The sequence below is a fragment of the Neodiprion pinetum genome, chromosome 6 (genome assembly GCF_021155775.2).
Source record: "Neodiprion pinetum isolate iyNeoPine1 chromosome 6, iyNeoPine1.2, whole genome shotgun sequence".
NCBI lineage: Eukaryota > Metazoa > Arthropoda > Insecta > Hymenoptera > Diprionidae > Neodiprion > Neodiprion pinetum.
In genome coordinates this window covers 1099124-1126732 of record NC_060237.1, presented here as the reverse complement: position 1 = coordinate 1126732, position 27609 = coordinate 1099124, and the positions used below count along the sequence as shown (strand labels likewise).

The window sequence follows — 27609 nt, the reverse complement described above, 5'->3', positions numbered from 1 at the left end:
TCCGTTGGACTGTTTCAATCGACTTCCGTAGGTTCCACGAAGCAGTTTCAGCTCTCGAAAGAAACACTTGACCAGAGATCGGATCGGGTGTAAAACAGACAATGAGACACACATATGTGGGACTTTTACAGGACTTTCATGATACAGATCATTATTACCGATCGTTGACCATGGACAATGATCATTCGATCGGATAGGCATGAGGACCAACGACGATTAGCGTTGATCGCAGTGTAGCGAACGTAGCGAACGTCTTGACGAGATTGCAATTTCCTTTTATACTTTATTTTTTTAAAAGAAAGAACCTTGTTCCGTTTGAGTTCGGCGGTGAAGTAAAATTGAGATTCGAGAGCGTAAGGAAAGTTCTCGTGTACCACCCAATCACGCAGCCTGCAGACCGAGATGCATACGAGGATGGCCTGCCAACCGATTGTGAGAACGTAATGAGGAATGACGCGTTGCAGCAAGGGCGTGCCTGCAGGTCCCACGCGGTCTCTGCCTTGCGGTATACACGCATGAACGCACGTCACGTGCGTGTGAACCGAAGGAACATCTGCTTTCGGATGTGTGCATGCATACTGACTAACTGACTGGCCGAGTACACGGCCAGAGTCAAGTCTCGGAGCCGTGAAACGCGCCTGCGGGAATCTCATCCTCAAGTCTCACGCGGCTCTTTGCATCGCTCGTTATCGGAAACGGAGAGTTGTATCAGTCACGGGGTCGGCAAGCGTGTGAGGTCTGAAAATTGTGGTGCAAGAAAGTTACGTAAATTAGATAAGAGATCTGGGGAAGTCCCGAAATTGTAACGAGGAGCATTATATCTTTTTTTTACGCGAGGTTCCAGGTGATCACCAAACGACCGTTGTCGTCATTGAAGCTTGATGCTTGGAACGCGTGCCCATTTATTATCCGTGCATCACGGTATCTTTTGACTCTGTAGGCAATATATATGTATACCGCGTTGCTGCAACCATAGCAGACGACGGTAGTGATGATAATTGATATTAATGAGAGTAATTTGACTGGCTCAACTGCTCGAACCCGTCTTCGGGTCGCGTGTGTCCGATGAAAAGGAATTTTCTATTTTTTTTTCTGTTGCGCCTTTCTAACTGGACACTAACAATTGATTTCGACTAATTCACATCACAGTCGCATATTTAATGGAGGTATATATCTTTCAATTGCTCTTCAGCTAGTACGCTCGATCCTTTCTCGCGAGTCGAAAACTTGAGTAATTGCGATAAAACATCTATACACCGACGAGGAGACAGCAACCAAAACCGATCGTTTCTCCATTCTTCGGTGATCAAAGAAATTCGGTACACTTAGAACTTATGAGCCATCTATACCTATGTAGCTATATAACGCGCGAAATCTCGGAACTGCAGATGAACGCATCACAGCCAATTTCGTCAAAAATAAGCGTTGACTAATCAAACCCGTACACGTACGTAAGTATAAATGTACCTATATCCGAGAGGCCGCGGTAATCGATGACTAATTTCAAACGGAACATTCGAAAGATTGGATTCCTCCTTTCTTCGTTCTCTGCGCGGCGAGAACGCGAATCTTTCGAAAAACGGTACGAATCGATGAGTTTAGAAAAAGGTCCGAAAAACGAACCTTGCAAGGAGGATATCGACCGAGGAGTAGGCGAACGTGAGAGGAGCTTTCGAGCGTGATAAAACGAGTCACGACGGCGAGGAGCGTATGTGAAAAATCGCTTTTTCTTCGCAGCGTCCGGCTGGACCAGTGGTAAAAGACTGAGGCTGGTCGGGCGGCTCGGTAAACTTCGGTGATGTTCGGTAGAAATCGTGGGGGTTCGGCTTCCCGCGTTCCCTCCGCTGCCCCCCGTCAGGTTTGCTTTTGCCGCGGCTCGTCAACTCGACAACACAATTCAACACAATTCGAACGTCCCTCGTTTCTTGCCGGACGCGAACTACCGGCCTCTCCGTTGCGTTTGCGCCTGACGCGCACAGCCTCCGCCACGCTGATCTTCCTCGTTGTCGGCCGCGTGTGACGAATATCGCGCTGTTTTTACACCGAGTAGAAGAAAATCCGACTTCGGGACGCGACGACGCAAGTAACGGGCGACGGATAAACCTTCCATTTTTAAATAAAATACAGTTTGACAAGCCGATGGATACTCGACGAACCGCTGATTAAACAATCAAGCGATAACGCGTACTATAAATAACACTCACGGCTGGTTGCGAACAAGCGCTGCGACGTTGGATAAAACACGCGTTTAAATGTCGAACACGATGCGCCCCGCGATCTGAATTTCGCCATCGATCGTGTAACGGCGTTGACGCGAATCTACGTATAATGATCGTCGGGAGCTCGACGTTTGCGAGCTGCCGCCGTTGTCAGTGGATCTTAATGCAGTGTTCGTTTCTGAGTGATTACTGTTCTTCATCCCCGTTATACTTTACCTTGATTACAATGGTGATTTTAAAGCGCATTTTACGCCAGTGACACAATACGGCCGCAGTTTGCGATCGATATTTGACGATCGAGCGCGCGGGAGTTTGAAAATATAATATCGTTATTCCATCAACCAAGCTGCCCAGCGATACCCGGCATGGATGGAACCAACCCAATGGTAAGTCACGGAGCGCTACCTTTGATTCTCTGATCGTATTTGCGGTGAACAGATTACCCGGGATTTTCAAAATCCGCAGAAAATTGTCACCGCGATATGTTGCGTTTAAATCGAACGATATTTGAAAATCGCCCGCTTGAACTACTTCGAGAACTGCAGTTTGAAGGCTTATTTCTCTCCTTCTCTCTCTCGCTCTTTACGGCCGTTTCGTCGCGAGGCGAATAATGGTGATCCAGACGAGAATTCCAGCAGCAGCGAGTTTAAAAACTAATGTTACACGCACGTGAGCCCGAAAGTATCAAGGCTGTCTTTATATTCTACGCAGCTGCGTCCAAAAGTGGAATAATTAGGCACACCGGGCGTACGTGTACGGCAGAATTGAGAATTTTTAAGAGAACTTGCCCGCCGTCTGTACGCGAAGATTCGAACCGACTCAGAGCTGAGACGCAATTGGCGCGCGCGGTTTTCCGTAATACAATATGAAATAATACACGCGATATTATATTCCGAGTCCCATGCGACGATCGTTAATCGAGCAACGCCGCGAGTTTTGCCCGTATTATACCTATATCATATACGTATTATGCAATGTAATAATACACCTTTCGTTTGATACAATCGCACTGCACACGGCCGGTGCAGTCACGTAAGCTTCGATCGGTGCTGACGATAAAACAATATTTTCCTTCGTACACGATATTTCCCGGTGGATAAGAAAACGTAATTGTCAGGGCAAAAGATCGCGACCCTGCTTTTCGCATTTCATTTTCGATAATTTCGCGTCGTAGCGTTTATAACTCGTACACCTACCAGCGGCTTACGCGCGATTACGCGGGATCGCTGCATATCACAACGTTGTAATTAATAATTCTATGTGAATATATGCATCCACACTTTCTCACGAAATAAATTTTTTCTTACAGGTACGTGTGTCTGTCGAGATATTTGTGTAATATTTATGCATATCTTACCCATTTTTATTTACACACATACGTACGTGTATATTACTAGTTTACGAAAGACGTGTGTTATAAGTATACACAAGTATAATAATACACGCCGGCGAAAACTTGTTTCTTCTGCTTCTTCTTCTCTCGACTGCACACTTACACCTCTACCTTGTATCAACGACGACACCGCGGCGGCATATTCCTTGTATATACATATAATACCTGCATCAAACGCGTATTTAAGCAGACGCAGGCACACACGTGCGCATTACGAATAATTTCTACATAAATTATCATCTAGAGTCATATTCTAATTCATATGCGTGGGTAATTTTATTATTGCAGTTATACGTACAGGACGTAGATACTGGCGCAGGTGAGGTGACCGAGTGTATAGGTGAATGGGTGTATAGGTGTATAGACACGGATCGCATCGCCGAACATCCCGATGCATGGCCAAGCTTTGAGAGCTCGGCAAAGGTATTAAAATATCACGCTACTTCTCTCTGCCATGTATACGGCTTGCGCTGCACAACATTATATACGTATGCTTACGTCTGGAGTATCGATATTACGCTCATCCGCCGTCTCGTGTGACGGGAATCTACACCCGTATCCGAATTTACGGTTTTGATACCTGCCGCTTCCACTTCTCTATTATAGGTATAATATACAAGCGCTTTCGGTCTACAATTTGACAAATTTTCTCGTCGCAACCTAATTACTCGAAACGCACCAATTATCTCTATGCTTTTTTTTTCTCATCCATCTCTCTCTCTCTCTCTCTCTCTCTCTCTCTCCTTGTCTCCTCTTTGTTTCGTAAGCTACGACGACGACAACGACGAGGAGACGGAGTTCTAGAGTATACATACATGCACGTACATGTGGAGCACGCCATGGGGCTTTTGCTCAGCCATTAGACTCCGGGAGCCTCCCACACATCTTGAATGAATCAATGCGATAAGAAGCTGCCCCGCGTTGAGCACGTTACGTGCTTGCTATCATGTAGGTATATGTCCATAGAACTCGTGTGAATCACACACACATGACCACCTCCAATTTCCATTAGCGGTAGCCGTCATTTGCGGAGTTGATTTCTAAATCTCCGATTGACTCACTCGAGTAATATGAAAGGATTGAATTTTCGGCCGTTATTCACTCTTGGTTGAGTAAATTCTCGCTCGTTACATATATTATAGATACATAGATTATACGCGTGCGGTATAAAAACGTCGGCGAAACTTCATTTTGGTTATTCGATAATTCAGTACAATCAGACGCGCAATCACGCAACGATAATATCATTCAAATTGGAAAAGAAATAAACGACAACAAAAATCTCGGACATAACCGTCTGTACGTTACACACCCTGTATACATATAAATGCGGTGATAATTTAACGGCGGACGAACCGCGGGCTGCATATGCGGGTTGAATTGGCGTAGGTGAGGTAGATTGTTATTCAAATTTGGTGAAAACATGTTGTACATGCATAGGCATGAGGTGCCTATAGCCGCAAGGCGGCGCCGCTGAGTAATCATTTCATGAAAATTGATATACCATGCTGGGCACGATGAGTATACATATACGTACCTATGCGTACGATCATAGAAGCTCCTCCCCACGCCGCGTATAATGTAATTACCGAATTCAAGGCTCCCCTCGTATTTCCCCTCGTGCTGCCCGAAAATTTAATGGTTACGATTAAATTAAGAGCTTGCGTGGCGATGCTACCGATTTTTTTTTCCTTTTTTATTTCACATTTCATTCGGTTTTCATAACGTATTAAATGCCACCGACATCGTTACGCAATCTTCTGTCGATCCGTTTTTCTTTTTTTGCTTTTTTCGAATTAGCCCAGTCACTGTGTCAGGAAAACTTTCGATGGAGAGAGAGAGAGAGAGATTGGAAATTTCATAAGTGCTTCGTAAGATCTGTCGATGTTCAAACCGTAAAAATCTGTCGTAACTCGTCGTTACACATAGTATTTAAATCTGTAAGTCTCCGTTGAATTTGTTTACCGTTTAAAAAATCTATTCCATGTATAATCGACGCATTAATTAGCGATAGATAAAATCGAGATAAAAAAAGGTGTTTAATTTCAACGTATAAGAGAAAAATTTCACCATTGACACAGATCGACGTTAACAGCCTGGCTGGCGTATAATTTGCAATAAAATTCAGATCACACCTGTATAAAGGTGTAGGTATAATACGTAATATATCCCCGGGGCGTTAGAAGGCGCGATACGCGGACGATTTGTATGCGACGTGTAACAGGGTTCGTTAGCGAGGAGAAATAGTTTGTGGAATAAAAATGCACGTAGATATGACACGTAGGTTTGTATCGCGTCGCAGGTAGGTGCGCGTGAGTATAAGTGTAAGTAGATAACAGCGGCGGAGACGCGCGCCTAGCTGTTTTCCGAATAGAAATAAAAGCTGGCAAACCGCAGTAAACTAGATTCCTGAAAGGTGGGGGTAGGGGGGGAGGGGGGGACGCGAGCGCCGTGGCGCTTAGGACGATCGGATTCCCGGAGCCGCCGGCTGCTGGAATAGCAGGAGCCTCAATCACGATCGGCGCATCCTGCGTAGGGACAACGAGTTTCCATGTTTCCGCCTTCGATGCTCGACGGCGGCGCGGCGGCCGGCGTCTAGGGTAAAAAGTTGGAATAACGCGTCGTCGCCGAGCGCTATTTAACAATGGTGATCACGTGTGCGGCCCGCCGGTTCCCTTACAGGGGGTTCTCTCCCCCGACTCGAGGGGCCTCACCGGGCCCCGCGCTCCATGAATGAGAGTTTCATTCATGTGCATTCTGCGCCAGCTCGACCAACCGCACACCCAGCATACCGCGGACTGCATCCTCGATTCCATGCCCTCCGGCCTATCGTTAGCTACGCGGTGCTGCGCCGCACACCTCTTCCGATAGCATTCCTCTCATCGACTCCAGGAATCGAGCGCCGACCCCGTCGTGTCGCAGTCACTTCGCTTATTCACCCCCACTCTGTAGCGTTTAGTAGAGAGATAGTTAGATGGATAGATAGATGGAGAGAGAGAGAGAGAAAGTATGTTTATTTGATTCCGGAGTGTAAGTCCCTTGGGACCACGGGCATAAATCACAAAAAGACCAATGATAACCTAAGACTGTTTAATTCTAATTAGAATGGAGGAAAAACACTAGCTGATTGTAAATCAAAATAACATAGAAAGCGAGGAATCAACGGGAAGAAAATAATACTGATCAAATGTGGAGATGGAAGTGATAAAAGTATAATTGAACGAAAGATGGGGATGATACCCTGCACACCTCGCAGCACACCCTCTGCGAGATGAACATGATGAAATTACTCTAACCATGGCAGTCATCGCTTGGTATTACTTCACTATCGACAACGTCGTTTCACAGTCGACGAATAGGATTTTACTCGTACCTAAGTTACAGGTATAAGTCGTACCGAACCGACAGTGAGAAACCTTATTGTCTCACGATTGATGCGTTATAATGCGATTTCATGTTTACACCGAAAGTGAGCTTTTCTTCGCGATTTGTGCAAAACGCCTGTTTCGTGTAAGCCGGTATCGTAAGGCACGGCCTTACCTACACTTCTGGCCGAGAGCTGTTACAGGAACGTTGTTTGTTATCTTCGCCGGATGACAGTCGCCGGTACAATGCGTTCGTGACTCAGTGTTCGCATGCCTTTATCCTCTTATCAGCGACTCGTTGCCATAAATCCCCCCCCCCTCCTCTGTGCGATGCGGCTAGAAAAGAAATCCTCGTAAATAGCTGATGTCTGATCCTTGTACCCTCGACTTTACAAACCTTGTAAACCAAATGGTTTGACTATTTAAAAAAAAAAAAAAAAAGTGATAGTCCAAAGACAATTTCTGTTCTCGAGCGAAAGCATACCTACTTATTTTCCAACTCACATACATTTCTTTCGTCACAATTGAGGACTGTGCGGGAATATTTAAACTATTGGAACGAACGAAGAAGAAGAGAGAGGACGTGTAATTGAAAATGAGCGCCGTCCATTATAGAATGGCGAAACTTGTCTACGACATTTATTTAAAAAAATTGTTGGCCCGACGGCGAGCTAAAACTGTACACGTAACCTGTCGCGAGATGATCAAAGGTCCGAGACGTCGCGACGACACGCAAGTTCCGTACGCGGGCACAAGAAGGCATAAACGCAGGATCTTATAAATCAAGCCTCATTGTGTCACGAGGATCGTGGGAGAGAATCGTTGCTTCGCGCGTTTCGAGCGCACACGCATAAGCCTTGACTCGCTATCCGACGATCAGCTGCAGCCTCTGCACAAACTGCACTCGTATGATTGTAACGTCTTGCTGCTACTCCGACGGATCGCGTTGCCAAATTTACGGAGAAGAAATCCTACGGCAGGGGTGAAAAAATTCCCGCTACGCGCCTCGTTTTCTCCAAAGTTGAATTAGGGAAAAGATTAATGAGGGAATACGAGTACCTAACAAGTAACGAGGCGGCAAGATTTATCAAAGATAAATATATCGCGCGGGATTGAAGATGGCACGATCGTTTATAAAACGTCTAATTTTATTCCAGAGGAACAGAGAGAAGGGAGGAAGAGTGACCGGCCGAAATTACTGAGAGATCTGCTCAGGCTCTCGTAGTTTCTCTTCCTCGATTCTTAGACTTGCAATTCCACTTTACCGCATGGCTCTCATACTTTTTCGCACTCGTTGCTACGCCCACTTGGACAGTCAGAGTTGCCGTTTCGCTCGTCACGTCTGGCGGGAGTTGACGGAGATCTGACACCGTCAAGTATAACTCGAAGAACTTCCGTCAGCTTTGAACGATAATTACAGGGGTGGAAACGGTTTGACGGATTCCGAGTTACTCGTTTCTGCTCGAAAATTATAATATCCACGTGGGTGTCCCGCTGGCTAACGTTCGGTAACAAATTACCAAACTGCCCGCAACTACCGAAGGCCAAAATCGCCGGCGGCGGATCTTCGTTACGAAAATATAAAGCTAAAACAGGTGTGGTCGGACCGGTGAATACTGCTCGAGAATAGAACAGGTAGCTTCGTGAATTGGCCAGACAACAGGCGGTTACGTCAGCCGACTGACAACCACTCGTCGTGTTGAAAAATCCGCTTGCATAACGTACGCCCCTGATGCCTAGAAAATTATAGAAGATCTTCCGCCTTGCTCTATTTTCGACAAACGTTGAAAAGGATGAAACGCGGGCCGAATCGCGGCACAGATTTTTACTTGCAATTGTTTCCGAGTGTTCGCACGAACATTTTTGAACGGCAAAATTGACTTGGAACGACCTACTTGTCCTGGTGGTTAACTTTTGGCAGATTTCAGTCCGAGTCCCGATGTCACCGTCCACTTCCGTTGACGACGCGAGCGTTGCGCCAAACCTCGGGATTGTGGGAACGGAATGTCAAACGATATAATGGCCGAGTCTTCTTTGCGGCAGATTTTCTTTGGCCGAATTTGAATAAACGTCAAAAAGCCGTTAAGACGATCTTCCGTGTTATTCTTCCTCTTCCTCTTCACACTCCGCTGACCAACGCGAATTCCAACCGTCCGCACACTGTGAAACAAAAATGACCCGCCGATCCAGGTTTGCATTGATCCCGCTGACTTCTGGGCTTGCACCAGCATCGAACGTCCTACTTCGTCCATCATTCTTAATTAAGACAGCTGGCATGACAATCCCATTTGCCTATCTCACCTCGAGATCTCTCAACCAGCCTGGCAGGCCCGCAGCTTCCGCGGTCCACGAAGCTGTAATAAAACAATTTATTCATTGAGAGATAAGAGGCTCAGGATATTCCAGGCACGAAAGTCTTCACGTTTTTAAAAGGTGGTCCGAACGCTTTCGACGCAGCAATCAACTCCCGCACATCCAATTAACCACTGAGTTCATATTAGACAATTTAATCGGGCACATGGATCTAACAATGGACTGGAACCAATGTGTTTATCTAGAATCTTAATTCATCCCCAGCTTTCTATTACACAGGCGTCGCCTGGTGAGGCAGCAGGTTGCGAACACGACGGATCACCGATATCACAATGGACTGAGCTTGCGGTGTACGATGCAAGAGGCTGATTGTACCGTTCTATCCGAACCAACAGATTACGGCCGTAATTCATCAGAGGAAAATACCGTGCAACTCAAGATCTCGTTACGGCGTAGAGTTTCACGTTCACTCATCCGCGATCGTTATACGAGCTTTGCTCGCCTCGTGCGACTGCTGGATGTTTAGCCACGCGGCAAGCTAATGCATATTAAATGAGCTCCAGAACGAATTTGTCTGTACGGAGACGTTTTTTTGCCTTCGATACGTTCCTCGATGGATAGTCACGTGCCGATTCTCATCATTTGTTCTTGGAGCTGAGGAGCGACGCACGAACTATGAATTACGTTGTTCTTTGCTCGATATGTATAACATTGATCGTACGAAACGATTTGTTGTAAGAATTGGGAGTGAACAATGAGACGAAATCCGTTTGTTTCTGGATCGGGGAACGAAATTGGTAATGTAAAAAATACTTGAAACGTTTTAGCTCGACAATTACTGTGACCGTCGAATTCGCCCACAGCTGTCACCGCGATTCGGGAAATAGTTTTCGTCATCTAACGGGCAAGAAAGTTTGAGGAAAGAATAAAGATATAGAGTCGTAGACTCACCTGTACATTTGTCGTTACATAACCGGAGAACAGTTCGCACAGGCAGCGAATGCGCATTTGTAAAAAAGTTTAATAACCGATCAGAGAGTTGCGGAGGAAACAGGAAACCGGAAGTGTCGCAACGGCAAGCGGGACTCCGAGAGAATGTACGGCCGGTGCGCAGCGAAGGCAATCTATTAACTACCGCGGAGTTAATAAAGATTGACGAAGCTCGATATTAGACATGTTCAGGTGCTCGAGGACAGATCGGGATACATAATGGAAAGAGAAAGCTGGTCGCAGGCGGCGGGTTAGGGAAAAAATATGATCCGTTGGCGGAGGAAAAGGAGGGTGATGAGGGGGAGGAGGAGGAGAGGCGCTGGATCGATTGGTAAAGCAGGTAGCGATTCGGCTCGGCTCCTTCGGATCAGCCCGGCATCCCGTCGAGATCGCAGCCGCACTTCCACTTCTGTTTCTGCTCCCGCGGTTGCGTGGGTGTATTTTCGTATTTTCGTTCCAACCTAATTCAGTAGTTCTAGGGTTACACGATGGCATCCTAAATATAAAATCTAGCGCACGCTTCGCTATAAAATTATACACACAAACGCACGTCTCTCCTCCTCCTCCTCCTCCTCCCTCCCCCCCCCCCCCCTGCCCCGTCTTTGTAATTCGTTTCGGCGTCCCTTTTATTTTACACTGTACAAAGAATGTATACATATGTATGTATATCCTTTCCCCTCTCGCGTAGAACCTGCAGGGAGGAGAAACATTGTGGTAATAATTACAAATTTCCGATCCCGCGCATGCAAGCCCCGAAACTTTTTCGAAAACCGGATATCTAATTCTAGATATCACCCGTGACACGCTGCCTTGGAAGAATTCTTGCTTCCTGTCTGCGGCGAGTAAAGACCTGCTTTTTCGAATCTGAGAACGAAAGCCTTGCCGAAGAAACTTTTGCAACTATATATAGCCTATCGCTGAAAAAGATCTCTTTCCGTCATTACAGGTACGTTCAAAGAAGATTGTTTACCGTTCTTCTCGGCAAGCGTGTTCAAAAAATAACCGATATTTTTCCTCGTACTCGCAGCGGTTCACCGGTCACCTATGTTACATTTACGGACTTTCGACTACCCGAGGTGGCAGGAATAGATTCTTAAGAACGATTATTTTTAAATTGCACAAATGGGTAGGTAAGTATCCCGCCGGTCTCGGCGATCCGTGTTACGTAAAATCCAACCGAAAATTCTAACTCGATGTTTCACCGTTTCCCAATATTTTTCATTTCTTTTTTTTTTTTTTCTCATTTGCGTAAGATTATGCGACTCGGATGCGTTGCGGAATTTACCGTCTTTTAAATTTTCAACGATCCAAAAGTCTATTAATACAACGCACGCCCAGGTATTATACACGCCTCGTTTACCGCGTATAAGCTGAGTAAATGTTTCGCGCGGACAAACAAAAACCCTGGCACAAATCCAGCATTTTCATCCGCGCTAATTCTTAAACGACGCTTCAAATTGGATGATATAAAAGAAAAACAAAATCTGCTCGATGAATGAAATGTAATTATGCGTAAAAAGAAAGAAAGAAAAAAAAAGTAAACAAATAAATAAAAAACCGCACTCTTCTCAACGCCTCGCAGCAGGGATACGCGCGCAAGTGCGATCCTCGAAACTTCGTAAGGCATGTATAATGTGACCCGCGTTAACCCCCCTCTCCGGCCCCTCGCGCCCCCCACGATCACTCGATCAATCAATCAATGATCAGCTCAGCCTCCGGATTGGAGGAATAGTCCTCCTCTCTTATCCCAAACGCCGGCGAAATCCCCCCGCGCGAACAATCTCCTCCCGCCTTTCCAACATCTCGTGCCAATCTCCCTGCAAGGCGCATGCACGGAGATATCGGGACGTTGGTATAAGGTGCAGAAGCCGTCTTGCCTCCGAGTCCTGAATTATTGCAGCCCACAAATTCAAGGAATATGGCCGCCTCGACGATTCGCATAGCGGAATTTTTTCTTTTCCTCCTGCATTATTTTTCCAACCATGTTCTTCGGATTTAAATACAGAATTCAAACGCGCCAAAGCTTTATTATTTACATCCAAAGACGAACGAAACGGTTCAACCTTTTGAATTAAACGTCAGATTTTCGGATTCTGTGAAAAATTCGAACGCTGCACAAGGGAAACGAAATTGTTTTAGGAAAATCCTACGAATGAAAAGTTTCCTTGGTTCGTTACATGTATACCTAGATGATTTATCACTCTCCCTCTGAGTCGGATAATATTTCGTACGAATCATATTTGATCGCCGTATTTGGTAAAGTCGATCGGTCTTTTCACTCCCGGTTATCCGATAGCTTCGTATAATGTTTGTAAAACTTTTTCGAAAGTGCAGAGCATTGTTTCCCCAGATGGAAAAAAATGTACGTTTCAAGTTTCGCCCGGGTCGTGTCGAGGAGATAAAACGGATCACGGAGTAATAAATATTTATTACTTGGCGTAATAAAAAATGTATTAAGCACAGGGTCATGGCTATAACGTGTAACGCGAATGCTCGGTATATTTATTACGGTTTAATGAAGGGATACTGATGAAAATGGTCTATTAAATGTTGATTAATTAGACCCTGAGCAAATATACGCGGCAGTAACTCTTACGTCTTACCCACGTATAATTTCTCTGTTTTTCCACCTAATCAGGCGGTAATAAATATTTATAACCATTTAATTAAATGAGCTTTCTTCTTTAGTGAAATTAGTAAGTGCCCCGAGGAATCTTGGGCTGCTGATTTTCGTCCCAAAGTAAGAAAGGCGAAATGAAAAGAAAAGCGACGGGATAGAAAAGTCTAGCATCGATTTCCGGGAAACACGCTGTATAATAAAATACGTCGGTAATCTCGTAATTCTATTAAAAATTCCCGACTCTTGGTAATTGCACTGAAACGTACCATATGTCGAATGTGAAATGATAATTGTCGTGCAAAAAATTTCGCCGCAAGGGTTCGCGCAATTCAACCCGTCAATCTAGTTTCTGTCTGCAGAATCTCGGAGGCAATTAGAGATTGAAAAAAAAAAAGAATCGAATTCACGTACAAATGCACGGCTAGAATAGAATTTCTTGATGAAGTAATTAAAAACGTCGTCAGCAGCTGTGCAGTTGCGTGAATGGCGTTCTGAAAAAAGTTATTGATCATCGATGCACAAGATTTCTGAGAAGACAGAAAAATGGTCGTGCCTACGCTGCGCTACTTTTTTTCCAGCAAATTATCAACTGCAATTAACAACGAATCGCCGAGACAAGTGAACAAGACAATGAGACCGACGAAAATACATTACCATCAAATTATGCAAATCAAACAAACTTACGCGGCGAAGTTCCTCGGCAGTTTTCAGAGGTTAAAAAATATCGCGTATGCAGGAACGAACGCGACGATGATGATGATTGCCGAGTCGCGTGGGCGAAGGCACATTGCTTGAACGGTATACGTAAGAATTTTTTTTTGTCTCTGTGTTTATTTCTTTTTCTTCTTTCTCATACGCCGATCGAGGCTAACTGCTCCGCTCGCGAATGCCAAATCAATTTCTGCCCAAAATTGTGTCCCACGGATCCGTTCCAAAAGCTGCAGGAGTCTCTAGCCTCGCGTCGATTCTACCGGGCCAGCTTGGGCCCAATAACTCACCCGGATGTACTCCCCCCTCAATTTTTGCGTTGTATGAAAAATTCGCATTATCTCAGGCTCGAGATGATCCTGACACCATCGGTAGGCCGAAATTTTATGCGAGTAGGTAAATTTTTTCGTAGAAACTATGTACCCAAAGGCCGCAGTTTTTATATCCTCTTTCGGTTCGAAAGGAAATGGAAATAATTGGCGTCAAATTTGAGAGAATATTTCCCACCATGGAAGGCATTAGACGCGCACGTAAGCAGACCGTGCGTGAGGTGAGATCGCACACGCGTGTTTCAACGCACGGTGAGCGAGAGTTAGGTAGGTACTGGGCTGCGCACCGGTTCGCGGAGGCGTAGCCACATTATATTCCTTATAGGTAGAGCCAACCCGCCCACGAGATGTGTCCCAATACCTGAGACTGCGATATGTCAACAACTGGCTTTCCATTCGTGGATTTTGATTTTATCGCCTGAATACGCATACGCGGCCCAAAGAGGCCCGGAACCGTGTCAAGAAATCGAACTCGACGATAGCAATCGCGCGCGATATCGACGAGCAGATTATTTCTCGTCTTGCCCCGTGACGCAAATTGTATCGCGAAATAATTCGCCCGAGAGGAAACGGACCACGCGTCGTGAGAACGCCTGATTTCGTTTATGCGAACGGTGACGTGGTACAATGTAGAAGCTAGATTCGATAATTAACCTGAAGCGTTGACGAGCAACGCGAATTGTCCGACGTGAGTGGGATGCGATTCGCCGTTGAACAACGTCGACGTACCATTTTTCGAACCTTCGTCATTCCCTTTATTTCCTCCACGTGATCGTTTCGACGTATCCTTGGTATCCGCTTTTAAGTCTTGATATACGTACAAAATCATCGGAGTACGTTGTTCGAGGAACGGTCGCCTCACGGTTGGATGATATTTTTATTTACACGATCTTCGGTGGAAAAGGCAGCCTCGTCAAAACGATTTCGAGAATCGGCCAGTGAGACGTCCAAATCGCGACATCTAACATAATTCCACCGTTTCAATTCGTCAGCATCGCTGCGGAGCTTGGACATAAGTTTGACGGTATAAAGTGTGCGGGTAACACGGCGAATTATACCTCGAGGAAACATCGCGGTAATTTTAGAGCTTGTTTCGCGCGGGTGCCCGGCGCATTTGCATCTCTACACGACGACGACATGCGTGTCCGCAGAAGCTGTAACAACTTTTGCTATTATTAGGGATAACCGCTGAGCTTAAGCGGCCGAAAACACGCTCCAAAAACAAGATCGACGCTATGCTTAGCACCGTATGCGCATCGCGATTTAGTTGTAACAAGTGTTTGTAACACTGCTGCGGTAGGATCAGATTTTCGTCTATATCGTGAACGGGTCTCGAAGCGTGACCGTCCCATACTTGATCCCTGCCTGAGACCAACTTTCCCAAGATTTATGCTCAATTCAACGCCCATACGCTGTGGATATTCTCGCATCTTCCTCTTCATTCAAGACCGCAGATGTCGGTCGCGGGTCCGTTTTCCTCGGTAAACGATTCGCTGCCGGTAGCAAATTACGTATCCCAAAAAGGCATTTTCCACATTCTAACTCGTAAAGCAGCTTTTGGGTAAAAAGAAAGTACGTCGTAACTCCGCCGTCCAGAGGGTGTAAGCCGACACCCGGAATAGTCGATACAGGTCGGTTTCTCCAAAAAGTTTGGAGAGCAAAAAGGCATTAATGCCATTAGGGAGGCGAGCGCGATGTTTCGTCGGGCGCGTGCGCGGAGGCCGGTGTTTAAATATAATACGACGGAGGTTAGGCGAGCCTCGCGTCGTGGCTGGTATAGGCAAACGGGGTTTCTCTGCCGTTATAAGACTACCGCGAACACCTCCGCCGCGACGCCGCGCGTACCTCCCGATATGGGGCAATCTCGAATTTCCAACCGCCCAAATTGAGAATTTACTCCCGCGCCTCGCGCGAGCGCCGCGCGCCGCGCGTCCCGACGAGCCTCGACGTCGACGAAGACGGAGACGGAGACGTCGAGAGCGTCGTGACGCCGGCCAGGGTTGCTGGTCGCTGCGCCCGCCCCGAGGTCCGAGCACACAGTGCCAAATGTGCTCCAAAACCCTCCGGTCCGTATAAACGCACTTTGTTGCGACCTCGGAAGATAAGATCCACGTGTCTCTCACCTGAGCGCCGCCGATTGGCCCGTGATAATCCCCGCGATCCAGGGGCGGAGTTTATTGCGATAAATAATATCGTTCACGCTGGTGCAACGTTGGGAGGAAAACACGCCGGAGGACTCTGTCCGATTTTCGCTACTGTGATAATGATAAATTGTATATTGCTGAAGGAACGGTGATTTAAACTTACGGTTAGTTGCGCGTTAATGTAATACCGTCGCGGTTAAGCACAAGTTTTCTAACGATCGTTCCGACACACTTGGTTCGATTTTTTTCACCCACGATCATTTCGTTAAAAAATATATCATTGACTAACGTGAGAAGACATCGTTTTCATGTTGCCTGAAAGTAATTTTCCTGTAACAGGTAAGCAATATGAAAATATACGAAATAACTGTCGTAACGATTCTCGGCTTGAAATCGGGTGAAATCTAGGATGTCATACTCTGACCAGTCGGCCACTCGATCTGGATCGTAGATGCATGCCGGTGATTATGATTGCAAGTTCAGATTGCGTTCAGACTTTATATTTATTCGGCGGAAAATTCGCGGTGAAAATGATCTTTTTCATCGATCGTCTATCCCGGGAATATGATCGGTGCAATTAGTGGGTTTGACACATGACAAACAATAAGGTTTTCCGTTTGTTCACAGTACCAATTATCCTATTAGCTTCGAATATCGGGCTATCAAATTTTCCCGGTTTATAATTACATCGACATGGAATTGGTTGTATCTTTGCTTGTTTCGCAGTACCGGTTGTGTAAACACGGCGATGGCTTTCAAAGCATCATAATTCCAAATATGGAGTGAGAAATTTGAGAGAGAGCCGAAAATAGTGGCGCTACGCCAAGCACTAAAAATAGCCAAAAAATAAATCGTAGTTACGTGCGCCTGCATCATTCCGGTTCTTGTAATAATATCCTGTATAATCTGCAAGTATTAATGAGACCTGAAACGAGGGAATTGGTTGCGAATTATAGCCATGAAAATGACAAAAGAAGGGTGAAATTTCTTCTCTGGTATCAAATTGAAAACTGCATATGCGTCGGCAGTTTATCACAACATATACATAGGTGTATATAATATATATTTACCAATCGTCCTCCTCATTCCTCTATAGTCAAGTTTGTCCGCAACGCCGAATGTCTACGAGCCAAATATATAACAAAAAAACACTTGTCAAAGCTCGACACGCAGTTTAATTAAAGTTGCTTTGATCTTTGATCGCGTCGCGTAGCGTATCATCGACTCATTGGCGTCTATTCAGAGGCAAAGAGAGACATTGAGTACATAAATAAGCGATCGACGATCACGTGGCCGATTTGTTGCTGGTATAAATACCACTCCGTTTACGCGATAAGCAATTTTCAACCACCGTTCAGAATTCAAACCATCATCACCAAGGCGCTTGTACACGTCCCAAAGACTAATTATATCCCAACCGTTTTAAAAATATCTTCCCTTACATAAGGTTCTCTTCAACGCAAAGATCCGCTCATAACTATTGCACAACAGATGCCGTAAGTATCAGCGATAATTCGTAAGCGATCGAAAACTGGCGTCAGCGTTATGGATCATAAGGGAAATGAAATCAAACACGGTCTCACGAGTATGATGTAACATCGATGAATTAAACAAAAACACTCAGCGTCAGCCGATTTTAGGTACCGTGTGGATAAAAACGGAGACCAACTGCAAGGGCGTAAAAACTACGGCTGAAACCCGATGAAGAAGCACCAATTAAGGCGTACAAGTTGCGGGTGTGATGCTGCTGGTCGCAGGTTTCTCGGGCACGCGCAAGTACGCTTCAAACGTCTTGTAAGATCCGAAGGATGCTGGCTTATGGAGAACAGCGTGCGACCGGTTTATTTTAGACGGTTGAATATTTTTATCCGTCAGAGTGTCGAGGAGGGAGGAGGAGGAGCAGCAATGCCTTCATCCTCGGCCCGACTGTACGATGCCGTCTTTCTGTCTTTCTCTCCCCCCCGCGTTCTATAAGCTTTTCCTCGATTTGCGGCAACAGAGAAGACCCCCGTTATCAAGCTTCACGAAGTGTCGTTCACACTGACTGTCGTTTTGGCGACTAACCGACCATCCCGCACAGTCAAACTTCATCGGGCTTACACGCTCCCGTAATCCTCCTCGCTGATCCGGATTAATTACTCTGCGAACGCGCGTAATCCTTAAGTGGCTCGACCCGGACGGCTGATCCATTCGAACAGCTGTCCTTGCGGATAACTCTCGGCTTACATTGCACCGGCTCGAACATCTTCGCTGCCATGTGTCGTCCGGAACGATGACCAAACTTACCCTCATCAATTATAAGACTACCCGATCGACATAGCGATAACAGATGTTACTAAATCTTGGGGCATAGTTAGCGGGTAAAATAGTTGGACGGGTTATCACTTGACGATGGTCATGGTTAGAAATTGATGTCATAAGCTGGTCACGCTTGCACCCTTTTCTTTTCTTACCAAAAAGCTTTGTTGGTTTTTGCTGAAACGGTCGAATATCAGCACGATGTCGTATACTACGCATTGGTATCCCATGACGCGATCAATGGTGCAATTCCTAAGAACAGTCCTATCGTCACGTGGTTACTGTACTGTTACGACTAGTTTCCTCGACCGTTGGCTCGATTTTGTATCTTATCGCGTTTTTCACAAGTTTAAATATTCGGCCAGATCTATCTCGATGTCATAAACGAGGTTCAATCTAATCGAGATGATTAACGAAGGTTAGAAAGAAAGGAATAACGAACAGTTCGTTACGATTTCAGGGGGCATTATGCAGACCGAGGAAGTCGTCCCTCGAGCAACGTCTGCGGGGATAGACACGGGCAGCCCGACGGAGGAGATATCCCACCAGCAGACCCAGCTCCTGCTGCAACGTCAGCACTCGTTGCCGTCGCAGCGGCTCCCGAGTCCCGTGGAATCGCTGACAAGTCAGATGGCGGTGAAGCAGGAGCCGCAGGATGAGGAGGAGCATCAGGGAAGGACTTCGTCCAGGTGAGTCGAAGGCACGCCGCGGTTTTTCGCCATCGGGCAGCGTCTTCTAACGAGTCGTCTCGCAGTCCCCAGGTCGAGGCGCACGCCGTTCAAACCGGCCTGCCCAACGGGGGGCCGGGTCAAGTCCAGGTCCTGCAGAACCAGGCGACGATGGGGAGAGCGGAGGTTCAACCCACCCAGGACTGCACGGGCGGCAGGGCGAGGCCCAGGTGAGATTGCTCGCTTTCATTCTTGCTCGTACGATCGGCTCGGCTCCGCGCTGATTGATTCGACCGGTTCGATCGTCGACGGTCACGTGACGCGCGGTGTATAATACAAGCCGCTGTTCGAACCAACCGGTTGTTTACCCGGTTTACGTACGGTCTTTTCGCGCCGTTCGTCACCGGTTCTCCCTTTTTATCATCGTTGCCCCGGGGTCCGGGGCCGGACGTATATTGCGCAATTATCTCGTTCGGCGGAATAATTATACAGACCGGAGTCGCATTCCGATTAATTGTAACCCAGAGCAGTTCCAGGAGAAACCTTTTCTTTTGTTTGAAATTTCAGCCGGGGAAGGAGGAAGTCCCGATGGAAGCTCAAGTTCCACCACCAGGCCCTGCCGCCCGAGTACCTCGACCATTACGAGGCCGCGCTCGCTCGGGAGGCCCTCAACTCCCCGCCGACCCCCGTCCACGACTCCACGGCGCCCAGCCCGGCGCCGACGACCTCGACGTCGACCCCGAGCCCCGTAGCCGACGTCCACGGCTGGCTGCAGCGGATTGCCGCGATGCAGCAGGAGCTCTGCCCCCCGGCCATGAACCAGAATCCGGTCGCCTCGAGCCCCCAGACGCCGGGCTTCCGGCGTTCGGTCATCACCTCGACGCCTCATCCTCAGCACCACCCGCACTCGGGTCACCACCACCCCGTGCAGCAGACGCAGCCGGCGCCGAGGCCGCCGATGAAGTACTCCGACCTGCCGTACATGGGGGAGATAACCCTGGACAACAGCAAGCCGAGGCGGGGCAGGAAGCCGAAGAAGGCCGACATCTGTCACCTGATATACAAAAACTACGGCACGATACTCCCGGGAACGCCGGGGCTGGAGGAACGGAAGCAGCTCGGTGGTCCCCGCGTCAAGATGGAGATGAGCAGGGAGCAGCCGGCCCAGGTATCCTTCCAGCGTACCGACATTCAGAACAGGATAAGCAGCCTCTTGGAGAAGCGGCTGACCCAGGAGTCCCGGAGGAACCACTCGGCGGCGCATGGTCCGAGGACGACGGAGCAGGAGGAGCCGCTCAACCTGTGCGTAAGGGACCTGAATCAGCTCAAGATACGACTGCTGCGGAAGCACGGGAACGTTTACGAGTCCGGGCAGGTGAAGAGCGAGGGATCGAGCGACGGCGAGGAGGTCGAGTGTCTGGGGGCCGCTTCGCCGACGGAACCGGGGACCGACGGACCCCCGGTCAGCAACGGGGTCGGGGGTGGAAGCAGCGCCCTGCAGGGGGACTCCGTCATCCCGGCTAATCCGGGGTTCGTCTACTGGCCCAACGCCGGGGTCTTCATCCACCCTATGGCGCTGCAGTCCCAGTTTCTCTACTACCAGAAAATGGCTCAGGGCGAGGGGGGCCCGGGGTTCACACCGGCGATGCAGGAACCCCCGCCCAAGGAGCAGAAGATCGTTCCCAAGTCGATATACTCGATGCTTGAGAGCAAGTCCCCCGCCCCCGCGGCCGCACCGCCGCCACCAACAACACCGACGCCCCAGCATCCCGCGGCGGCAGCGGCTGCGGCCGAATCGCCACGGGCGAAACGGAGCGGTCCGACCGGCGGCCACGCTCAGCCTACGAAACGGAAGCGGTCGGCGATCTTCATCCCCCCGATGCCGACCGAGAACAACAACAACCCCGCGACCGAGGTCAGCATATGTAAGTTCAAGTTCACGGGGGGCGCGAAGCCGAGCCTGCAGGAGAAGAAGAGCCTCTCCGTCGACTCGGGGGGGAATTTCCGGTACTACAGCGGGACCGGGGACAAGAGCATGCGAGGCTACGAGTTCTTCCCGCGCGAGGCGCTCCAGCAGCCTGCCGGACAGGCCGGATCCTCGGCTGGGGCGTTTTTGAACGCCGCTGGTGAGCGGATCCCGCCGCCTGGACAACGGCCCCCGGTCCCGGAGGACGGACGGCGTAAACGGAAGACTAGGAAGTCGCTGCAGCGAGAGAAACTCGAGCAGACGTTCAAGGAGAAGGGTTTCCTCATCCAGACCCAGCAGCTCGAGTCAGCCGAGGGCGCGACCTACTGCAAATTCAGGCAGCTCAGGAAGTTCACGAGGTATCTCTTCCGCAGTTGGAAGGACTACTTGCCCGGCAATGTTCGCGAACTAACCGGTGCCGAGGGCGAGCCCGAGGTCGAGGGCGAGGCTGACCGCGAGTCCCCTGTCATCAGGCCCCACGTCGGGCCCCCCGGCGTGGTCGAGCTCCCTCCCGCCATTCTGGATGAACCACAGCCCCTGCCGCTGACGTGAAGAAGGGCAGCTACCAGGAGCCGAGTTTTGGTAACGCCTCTTTTTATACTTTTATTTTTCACGGTAACGCCGCTAGTGAAACGGTCGCAGCCGGGGAGGACTGCGGTTGAATTCAGAATTCGTTGGAGAGATTACAGAATGGGAATTAGATGGACGGAGAGAAAGAATTTGTATTCCTATACCTGATGAAGACGTACACTGCCAGACAGCTGTCGAAAGCGTCCTTCCGCGGACTTGAGGGAACCGCGTAGCGACCTGCAGAAGTGAGAGATATTATTGTAATACGAGAAATGTAACCATGTTTCTGTTTCTTTTATTTTTTTATTTTTGATTTTCTTCTTTTTCTCATCTGTAAACACGTGGAGTAGCTTGGATAATATACGTTAGTCCGTCACATGCATTGTATTGCGGATAAATGAGGATTCTTTACGTATCGTTAGCTGATGTATAATGCATTTAACGAAAGTGAAGGAATAATTGTTGTATACTATTTCAATGAACTAAACAACGTGCAAGATTTATTATTTTATTAATCCGTTTAAGCGATCACTTTTATGCAGAAATTGTATCGTATTTTCCACTCGTTAAATGTTCTCACATATTGAAACTAAATGAATGAATAACGGAACAAAAAAAAAACAAAAAAAAAAAAAACTCTGCTACGAATCAAACGTAGTATTGTGCCAAAGATAGGAGACTCAATGCATGCAGGATACACTGCGTGTAGGTTATGATAATGATTATGTAACTACGACGCGTACGTGCGGTAGAAATTGTACATTCATTTGATGTGAATGGAATTTATTGGGGGTTACGCTGAAAGAAGATTACGATTATTAAGGGAAGAAGATTTATTTTTGAGGCTTTCAGCTATCGGAATCAATCTTATTTGTCAAATTCGAGTGATTCACGTCGTTGTTTGATCATATTGTCATATACATATATATATAACTGTATATCTATGTAAATATGATACATACGTTGTAATCATGACACGGGGGTAAAAAGATAATTTATGTATATAGTGTATACACATGCGTAAGGCGCGTAATTGTGCATTTGTGAGAATGAAGAGTGAGGTTGAATTAATTATATTGTTATCTGATTTTTTTTATCTTTTCTTTTTTGTAAATTATGTTAATTATTTAATGTACCGTCTAACGAAATCTAGTCTTATTTATACTCTTGTTGAATCAAACATATGTTCTATTGTCATTATACACATTTTTATTATTATTACGATAATTATTATAGTCATTGACATTGATTGTTACCCTCGTACTTTTCGATGCTTAATTAATGATCGCGTCCCTGAAGCTCTTATTTTTTTCAAACAAACAATGAAAAAAAATACCACTAGAGGAACACAAACGATTTTGATCCTGAAAGCTGGGCGGAAGGATCATTCGATTCATCAATCTCACTCGAGTCCGAGGGTAACATTTTCTGTAATCTTGCCACGTTGATAAACTGAACGAAGAAAAGAAACGAAATGGAATTAAAAGAAAAAACTATCGCATCATCGGACGCCACTGTGCAAAGAATATATATGTATAAATAATATCACAAAAAAAAAAAAAAAAAAAAAACCGTCCCGTACTGGCAATAAATTATGAAATATTTTTTATCTAGTTATCTTCCTAGCATCATCTCGCATCACACCTACACACATTACACACGCTCATACATACTCTAAAGAGATCATATGATAAAATTGTTTATATCGCAAACAATAAAACTATATTGTTATTAATAGTTGGCCGTTAATTGTGCCGATTCTCCGATTATTCTTACCGTTCCCTTTATCCCTCGGGCCAACCGATAGTTTGCAGAATTACAACACAATTGGAAAGAAACGCTCGTTTCACTCTTCGCATTACGAAGGCTAGCTGGGAGTTTTGTCCGCTGTTCTGCGGACCGCGGATATTCGTTGTGCAATCCAACAGACTGTAGAGTTATCGCCGACGCTTCGTGGACCGCCCCCGCCTCCGACTGAGCCTCGTTGTTCAATGCTGATTACTATACAATTCCACCACCGTTGTCATTATAATTCAATATCCCGACTGGAACGCCTTTCCTTTCGGTAAATAGAATAGGGAAAAAAGTTGCCGCGGCCGCATCGGCGATACGTAAGAATTTAACTCGGTTATTTTAACGCAATTATTATACGACGAACAAACACTCGGGCAATTACGAAATCCCATTCCACCGAGTGCCGATCGAGGTGCGGATAATCATTTCATTATACTCGCGCGTCTCCGTATACCGGAGTGCAGAGGATAGTCATAATCGAACGACAAGACGCTTTGCGAGAGGCCGCAGACGTATAATAGGCATCGACGAACACCTTCGGTGAAAGGGGCATTCGTGACTAAGTAATTTCTTCATTCTCAAACGATACGAAAAATGCTGCGGCGTGTCGATGTAAAATGCGAGCTGTGAATGACTCAATCGCGTCTTTCGTATCAACCGAATTAAAGTTCCCACCCGAAAGTGATCGGCCTAATATCATTTTATCTCCGAGCTGTACGAACTACATCTCAACAGCCCGTGGGTAGAATCGATTTCCATCGTAGTCGTATCGAAGACAAGCTATCTTATACCGGGTTGGTAAGGATCTTTCGTATTAGCGGTACAAAGAGGGTCTGACGTGACGAAAAAAGATGATCGAAACGGTTGCGCGTATCAATTGCCTAAGGAGGAGGCGGCGGTCCCACGCCTAGAAAAATAAGTGCCCGCGTGTATAGGTGCCAATTAAATTAATCGACGATCGATAAAACGCATAACAGCTGGTATACAAGTTTTATGCATTATCATAAGTATAATACGAATTGCCTACCGCGGCCGGATAAGAACTTTTTGTTGCACAGGATGTAACCGGTACATGCATATTCTAATCCCCCCCCAAGAGGCGTCGAAAAAGTATCGAAAATAAAACCGGAGAGTGCGTGCGATTGACGATAAGGAAATAGAAGGTGACTGGATCGAGAATCGGAGCCGGAGCTGCTGCGAGAAGAGAGGGGTCGATTTCTTTAGGACCGTCTATTAGTCCGAGCATCGACGTCTCCGGCCAGCGGATATAATTAAGCGTTTCACATCGCGCTCTTTTGGCTCCATTGATGCTCCATTGAAGGTGGTGTAGTATAAGGCCGAGACGCGGTCGTGCCGCGACTCCAAACGCACCCGGTGCGTAAGGGCCCATTCATGCATAAGCCCATTCACGCACTCACCTCTCACGGAGCAGGCTCACCTTGACGAGTTTTTATCCCCCCGTTGCAACCGCCGCGTCTAAGAGTCGAAGACGCCGACGACGCGCGTCGAACCCGAATTAGAATGAACGATCGATAGTCGGCGAAGCGAGGATCTCACCCTCCGATCGATCGACGCTCGACTAGTAGTTTTTTTTTTTTTTTTTTTTTCGTTTTTTTTCAGTCGAGTACGTACGTAAACATTTTCCCCTGTTTTTGAGGAGATTACTAATTCTGGATTTGGAAAAAGTTCAAAACAACGACCCGCGCCCTAATATCCACGTACGATATCGATTTCGGTAAGGATCGATCGACCCGTCGGGAATTTTTCTCCACCGTGAGGTGTTTTACTTTTCTTTCCCTTCATCCGTTTCGTCCTTTATTTTCGCTCACCGGTATATTCGTCGACGAGGGGAGGCCGTCGGTCGGTCTCTCTACCTACAATGACTCCAGGTTTCCTAATACGGCCTCGCGGCGGAGCGTCGTAAGAAAAAAGAGGTATTTTGGCGGGCATGAGGGGCCCACGGAGGGCCTGGCAGGGCCTGGGAAGTTAAGGATCGCGCGTTAGACGATCGTCCAAAAAAGCCTCGTCAATTTTATTATTTTTCAACAAGCAGCTACCGCTGCAGCGGCGATTTTTCGCTGAATGCGTGACGGAGAACACCCGATTCTCCGCCTGCAGTGTGCAAGGCGATATATCGCATATACTGTACGCAGGTATGTATTCGAACAAAGCTAACTAATGGCGAGAGCCCCCTTGCGTAAGACAAGATTTATTCTAAGCTCCGGTGCATGTAATATGTGCATACGTTGTATTAAATATATAGGTATATATATATATATATATATATATATATATATACATGTATATACATGTATATACACACATGTAACGTATAATATATGTACGTATCTTGAGGCGTAAATTCCTCCGCAGTTGCACTCCGGTCATACAAGACTTGCTCGCCCTCGATAGAACCGTTTTAATAACGTCGGTAGGTATAATTAAAGTCGCGCCTCGTTCCGTGTGGGCATCTTCAATTAATTCACTTATGCTTATCTGCGCCAGGCGGTTGGCGCAAAGAAACGCGCGATGATCATAGATACAATGCGAACAAATCGCGTACCTGTAACTTGTTGTTATTTTACAATATTCAAAAGTCAAGCCGCTGCTTTGGTATTCAAAACGGTGGTAGGGAAGACTCCGAAAGATTACAACGTTCGGAAAAATTCCGGAGTAAATGAACTTGACGTCTAATGGCAGGTACTCAAATCTTTTAGTCACGGTTACCCTGAATTTCTCTAGCACCGGTGCGTTCTTCTTCTCCGTAATTTTCCTCGTTACTACGAGTGAATCGAGATATTGAAATGATCCTCTGGTCCCGAGAGGCTGGATGTCGGAGGCTGCGGGAGAGCGGAGAGCGAGCAAACAGGATCGTGCCGGGAGAGACGGTATCGGGAGTTGGAGGAGACGGGGTCGTGGACCACGGCGGACAGGTTCGTCGTTGAAAAACTTCAATTTGTCTCGCGCTCAGCCTATCGCAGAACCAGGATCTTAGCGCGGGCTCCACAATCTATGCGGCGGGAGGTTCGTAGAGTCCTATTTACGGCGAGTCTTCGACGCGTTTTGAATAACCGAGCCGAGAACCGGCCGCGAAGATCGCGTTTGACGTTGAAAATCAACCCAAGACGAGGCGGAGGCTGACCATTCTGCGAATCTAGTCGTCGCGTATATTTCCCTCGCGATTTATACCGAGGCGGAATTCTTTGCTGGTATAACAACGGTTTCACCACCTTCATTTGCATAACTAATTGTCGAGCAGCAGCAGCAGCAGCGCTCCGAGAACGTACATGGTGCAATTAACAGCTATCCAATACGATTTCCATTTCGCGCCAAGGCGAGTTTCAATTCGTTATTAATTAATAGTCGTGGTGACGTTGATCGATACGCGGCATCCTGCAATTATTGCATCGACTTGTATAATGAGAAGGGGGCGTGAAGAGACGCGCTATTTTTATTTATCGCTAAAATTTCCAACCTATCGCAACATCGGGGCTAGAAAAGATGAGAAAGAAAATAAATAGAAAAGAAAAGATACAGAGAAAAACAGAGTGGAAAGATAAATTTCCACTAATTCGACCGTTTCATCGATTTATGCTACTCGCATCCCGCGGGCTGCACCGGTAAGAAGTTGCGAGATGTGGGGCCGCCGCGCGGAGTGAGTGAGATTAAACTAACCCAACTTAACATAACGTGATCCGACGTCGACTGACATTCATTACAATGAATGGCCGCCGACAAACGATATTCTCTTCGAAGAAGTCACTCGATCTCTCGGTATCGGATTATTGGCGTATCAGTCCGCGCCGATTCCCCTTCTTTCCTCTTTGCCTACTGATTTTATTTTTCCCCCCGCTTCAGTGTCACCAGATGCCTGCCTGCCCCCCTTGAGAGAAGAGAGAGACAGAGAGAGACAGAAAAAGACGAAGGGATCGTTACTATCTCGACAAGCGATTATCCGATAGTAACGAGATTCCTTCTAGTTCGTTGCCACTGGAAAAGCGCAAATCCCTCCCCCTCGTTCCCCGAGGAATCGCGGGGGGCAAGAACGTCGACTTAGTGAATGAACTCGAGCGGCGCTGAGCGAGGAAAAGATCTCTTCTTTTTCCATCATCCCTATTTATTTACTTATTGTTTTTTTATTTTTTTTTTTCTATTTTCCTACTCGAGCAAACTGGAATTGACACAATGCGGCTGGAATACCGGATCGTTTCTAGGCAGCGCGGCGCGCGGCT

The 27609-nt window shown here is 47.0% G+C and overlaps 2 protein-coding genes across 5 annotated transcripts in view; one reads left to right on the top strand and one right to left on the bottom strand.

The window, feature by feature from the left end:
• Positions 1–1886: 1886 nt before the first annotated feature.
• Positions 1887–22253, top strand: LOC124222259 (uncharacterized). Of its 2 annotated transcripts, none has more exons than XM_046633061.2 (4): positions 1887–2605; positions 18840–19068; positions 19134–19277; positions 19615–22253. In XM_046633061.2, the coding sequence occupies exons 2-4, from the start codon at positions 18848–18850 to the stop codon at positions 21563–21565; spliced, it is 2316 nt and encodes a 771-aa protein (XP_046489017.1). In that variant the 5' UTR covers positions 1887–2605; positions 18840–18847; the 3' UTR covers positions 21566–22253. The 2 variants fall into 2 exon arrangements, with proteins under 2 accessions (XP_046489017.1, XP_046489016.1); XM_046633060.2 differs by lacking the exon at positions 1887–2605 and adding an exon at positions 15730–16420.
• The window catches only part of KCNQ (KCNQ potassium channel), a 129927-nt gene continuing 108959 nt past the window's right edge, over positions 6642–27609 (bottom strand). For 2 of the 3 annotated variants that reach the window (XM_069137286.1, XM_069137283.1), the window contains 4 exons: positions 21748–21820; positions 9279–9331; positions 8873–9137; positions 6642–7313 (listed from right to left, as the gene is read on the bottom strand). In XM_069137286.1, the coding sequence (XP_068993387.1) occupies positions 9078–9137; positions 9279–9331; positions 21748–21820 (186 nt within the window). In that variant the 3' untranslated portion in view covers positions 6642–7313; positions 8873–9077. Of the gene's footprint in view, positions 7314–8872; positions 9138–9278; positions 9332–21635; positions 21821–27609 lie in introns of those variants that run through there. The other variant, XM_069137285.1, reaches the window with a different exon arrangement.

What these genes read in the sequence shown, in the direction of transcription:
- LOC124222259 (XM_046633060.2), top strand. Translation starts at nt 16,390, where the DNA reads ATGTTGCCTGAAAGTAATTTTCCTGTAACAG. An exon ending in AAGTAATTTTCCTGTAACAG is followed by an intron (nt 16,421 to 18,839) that starts GTAAGCAATATG and finishes TTACGATTTCAG; the next exon opens with GGGGCATTATGCAGACCGAG. An exon ending in CAGGGAAGGACTTCGTCCAG is followed by an intron (nt 19,069 to 19,133) that starts GTGAGTCGAAGG and finishes GTCGTCTCGCAG; the next exon opens with TCCCCAGGTCGAGGCGCACG.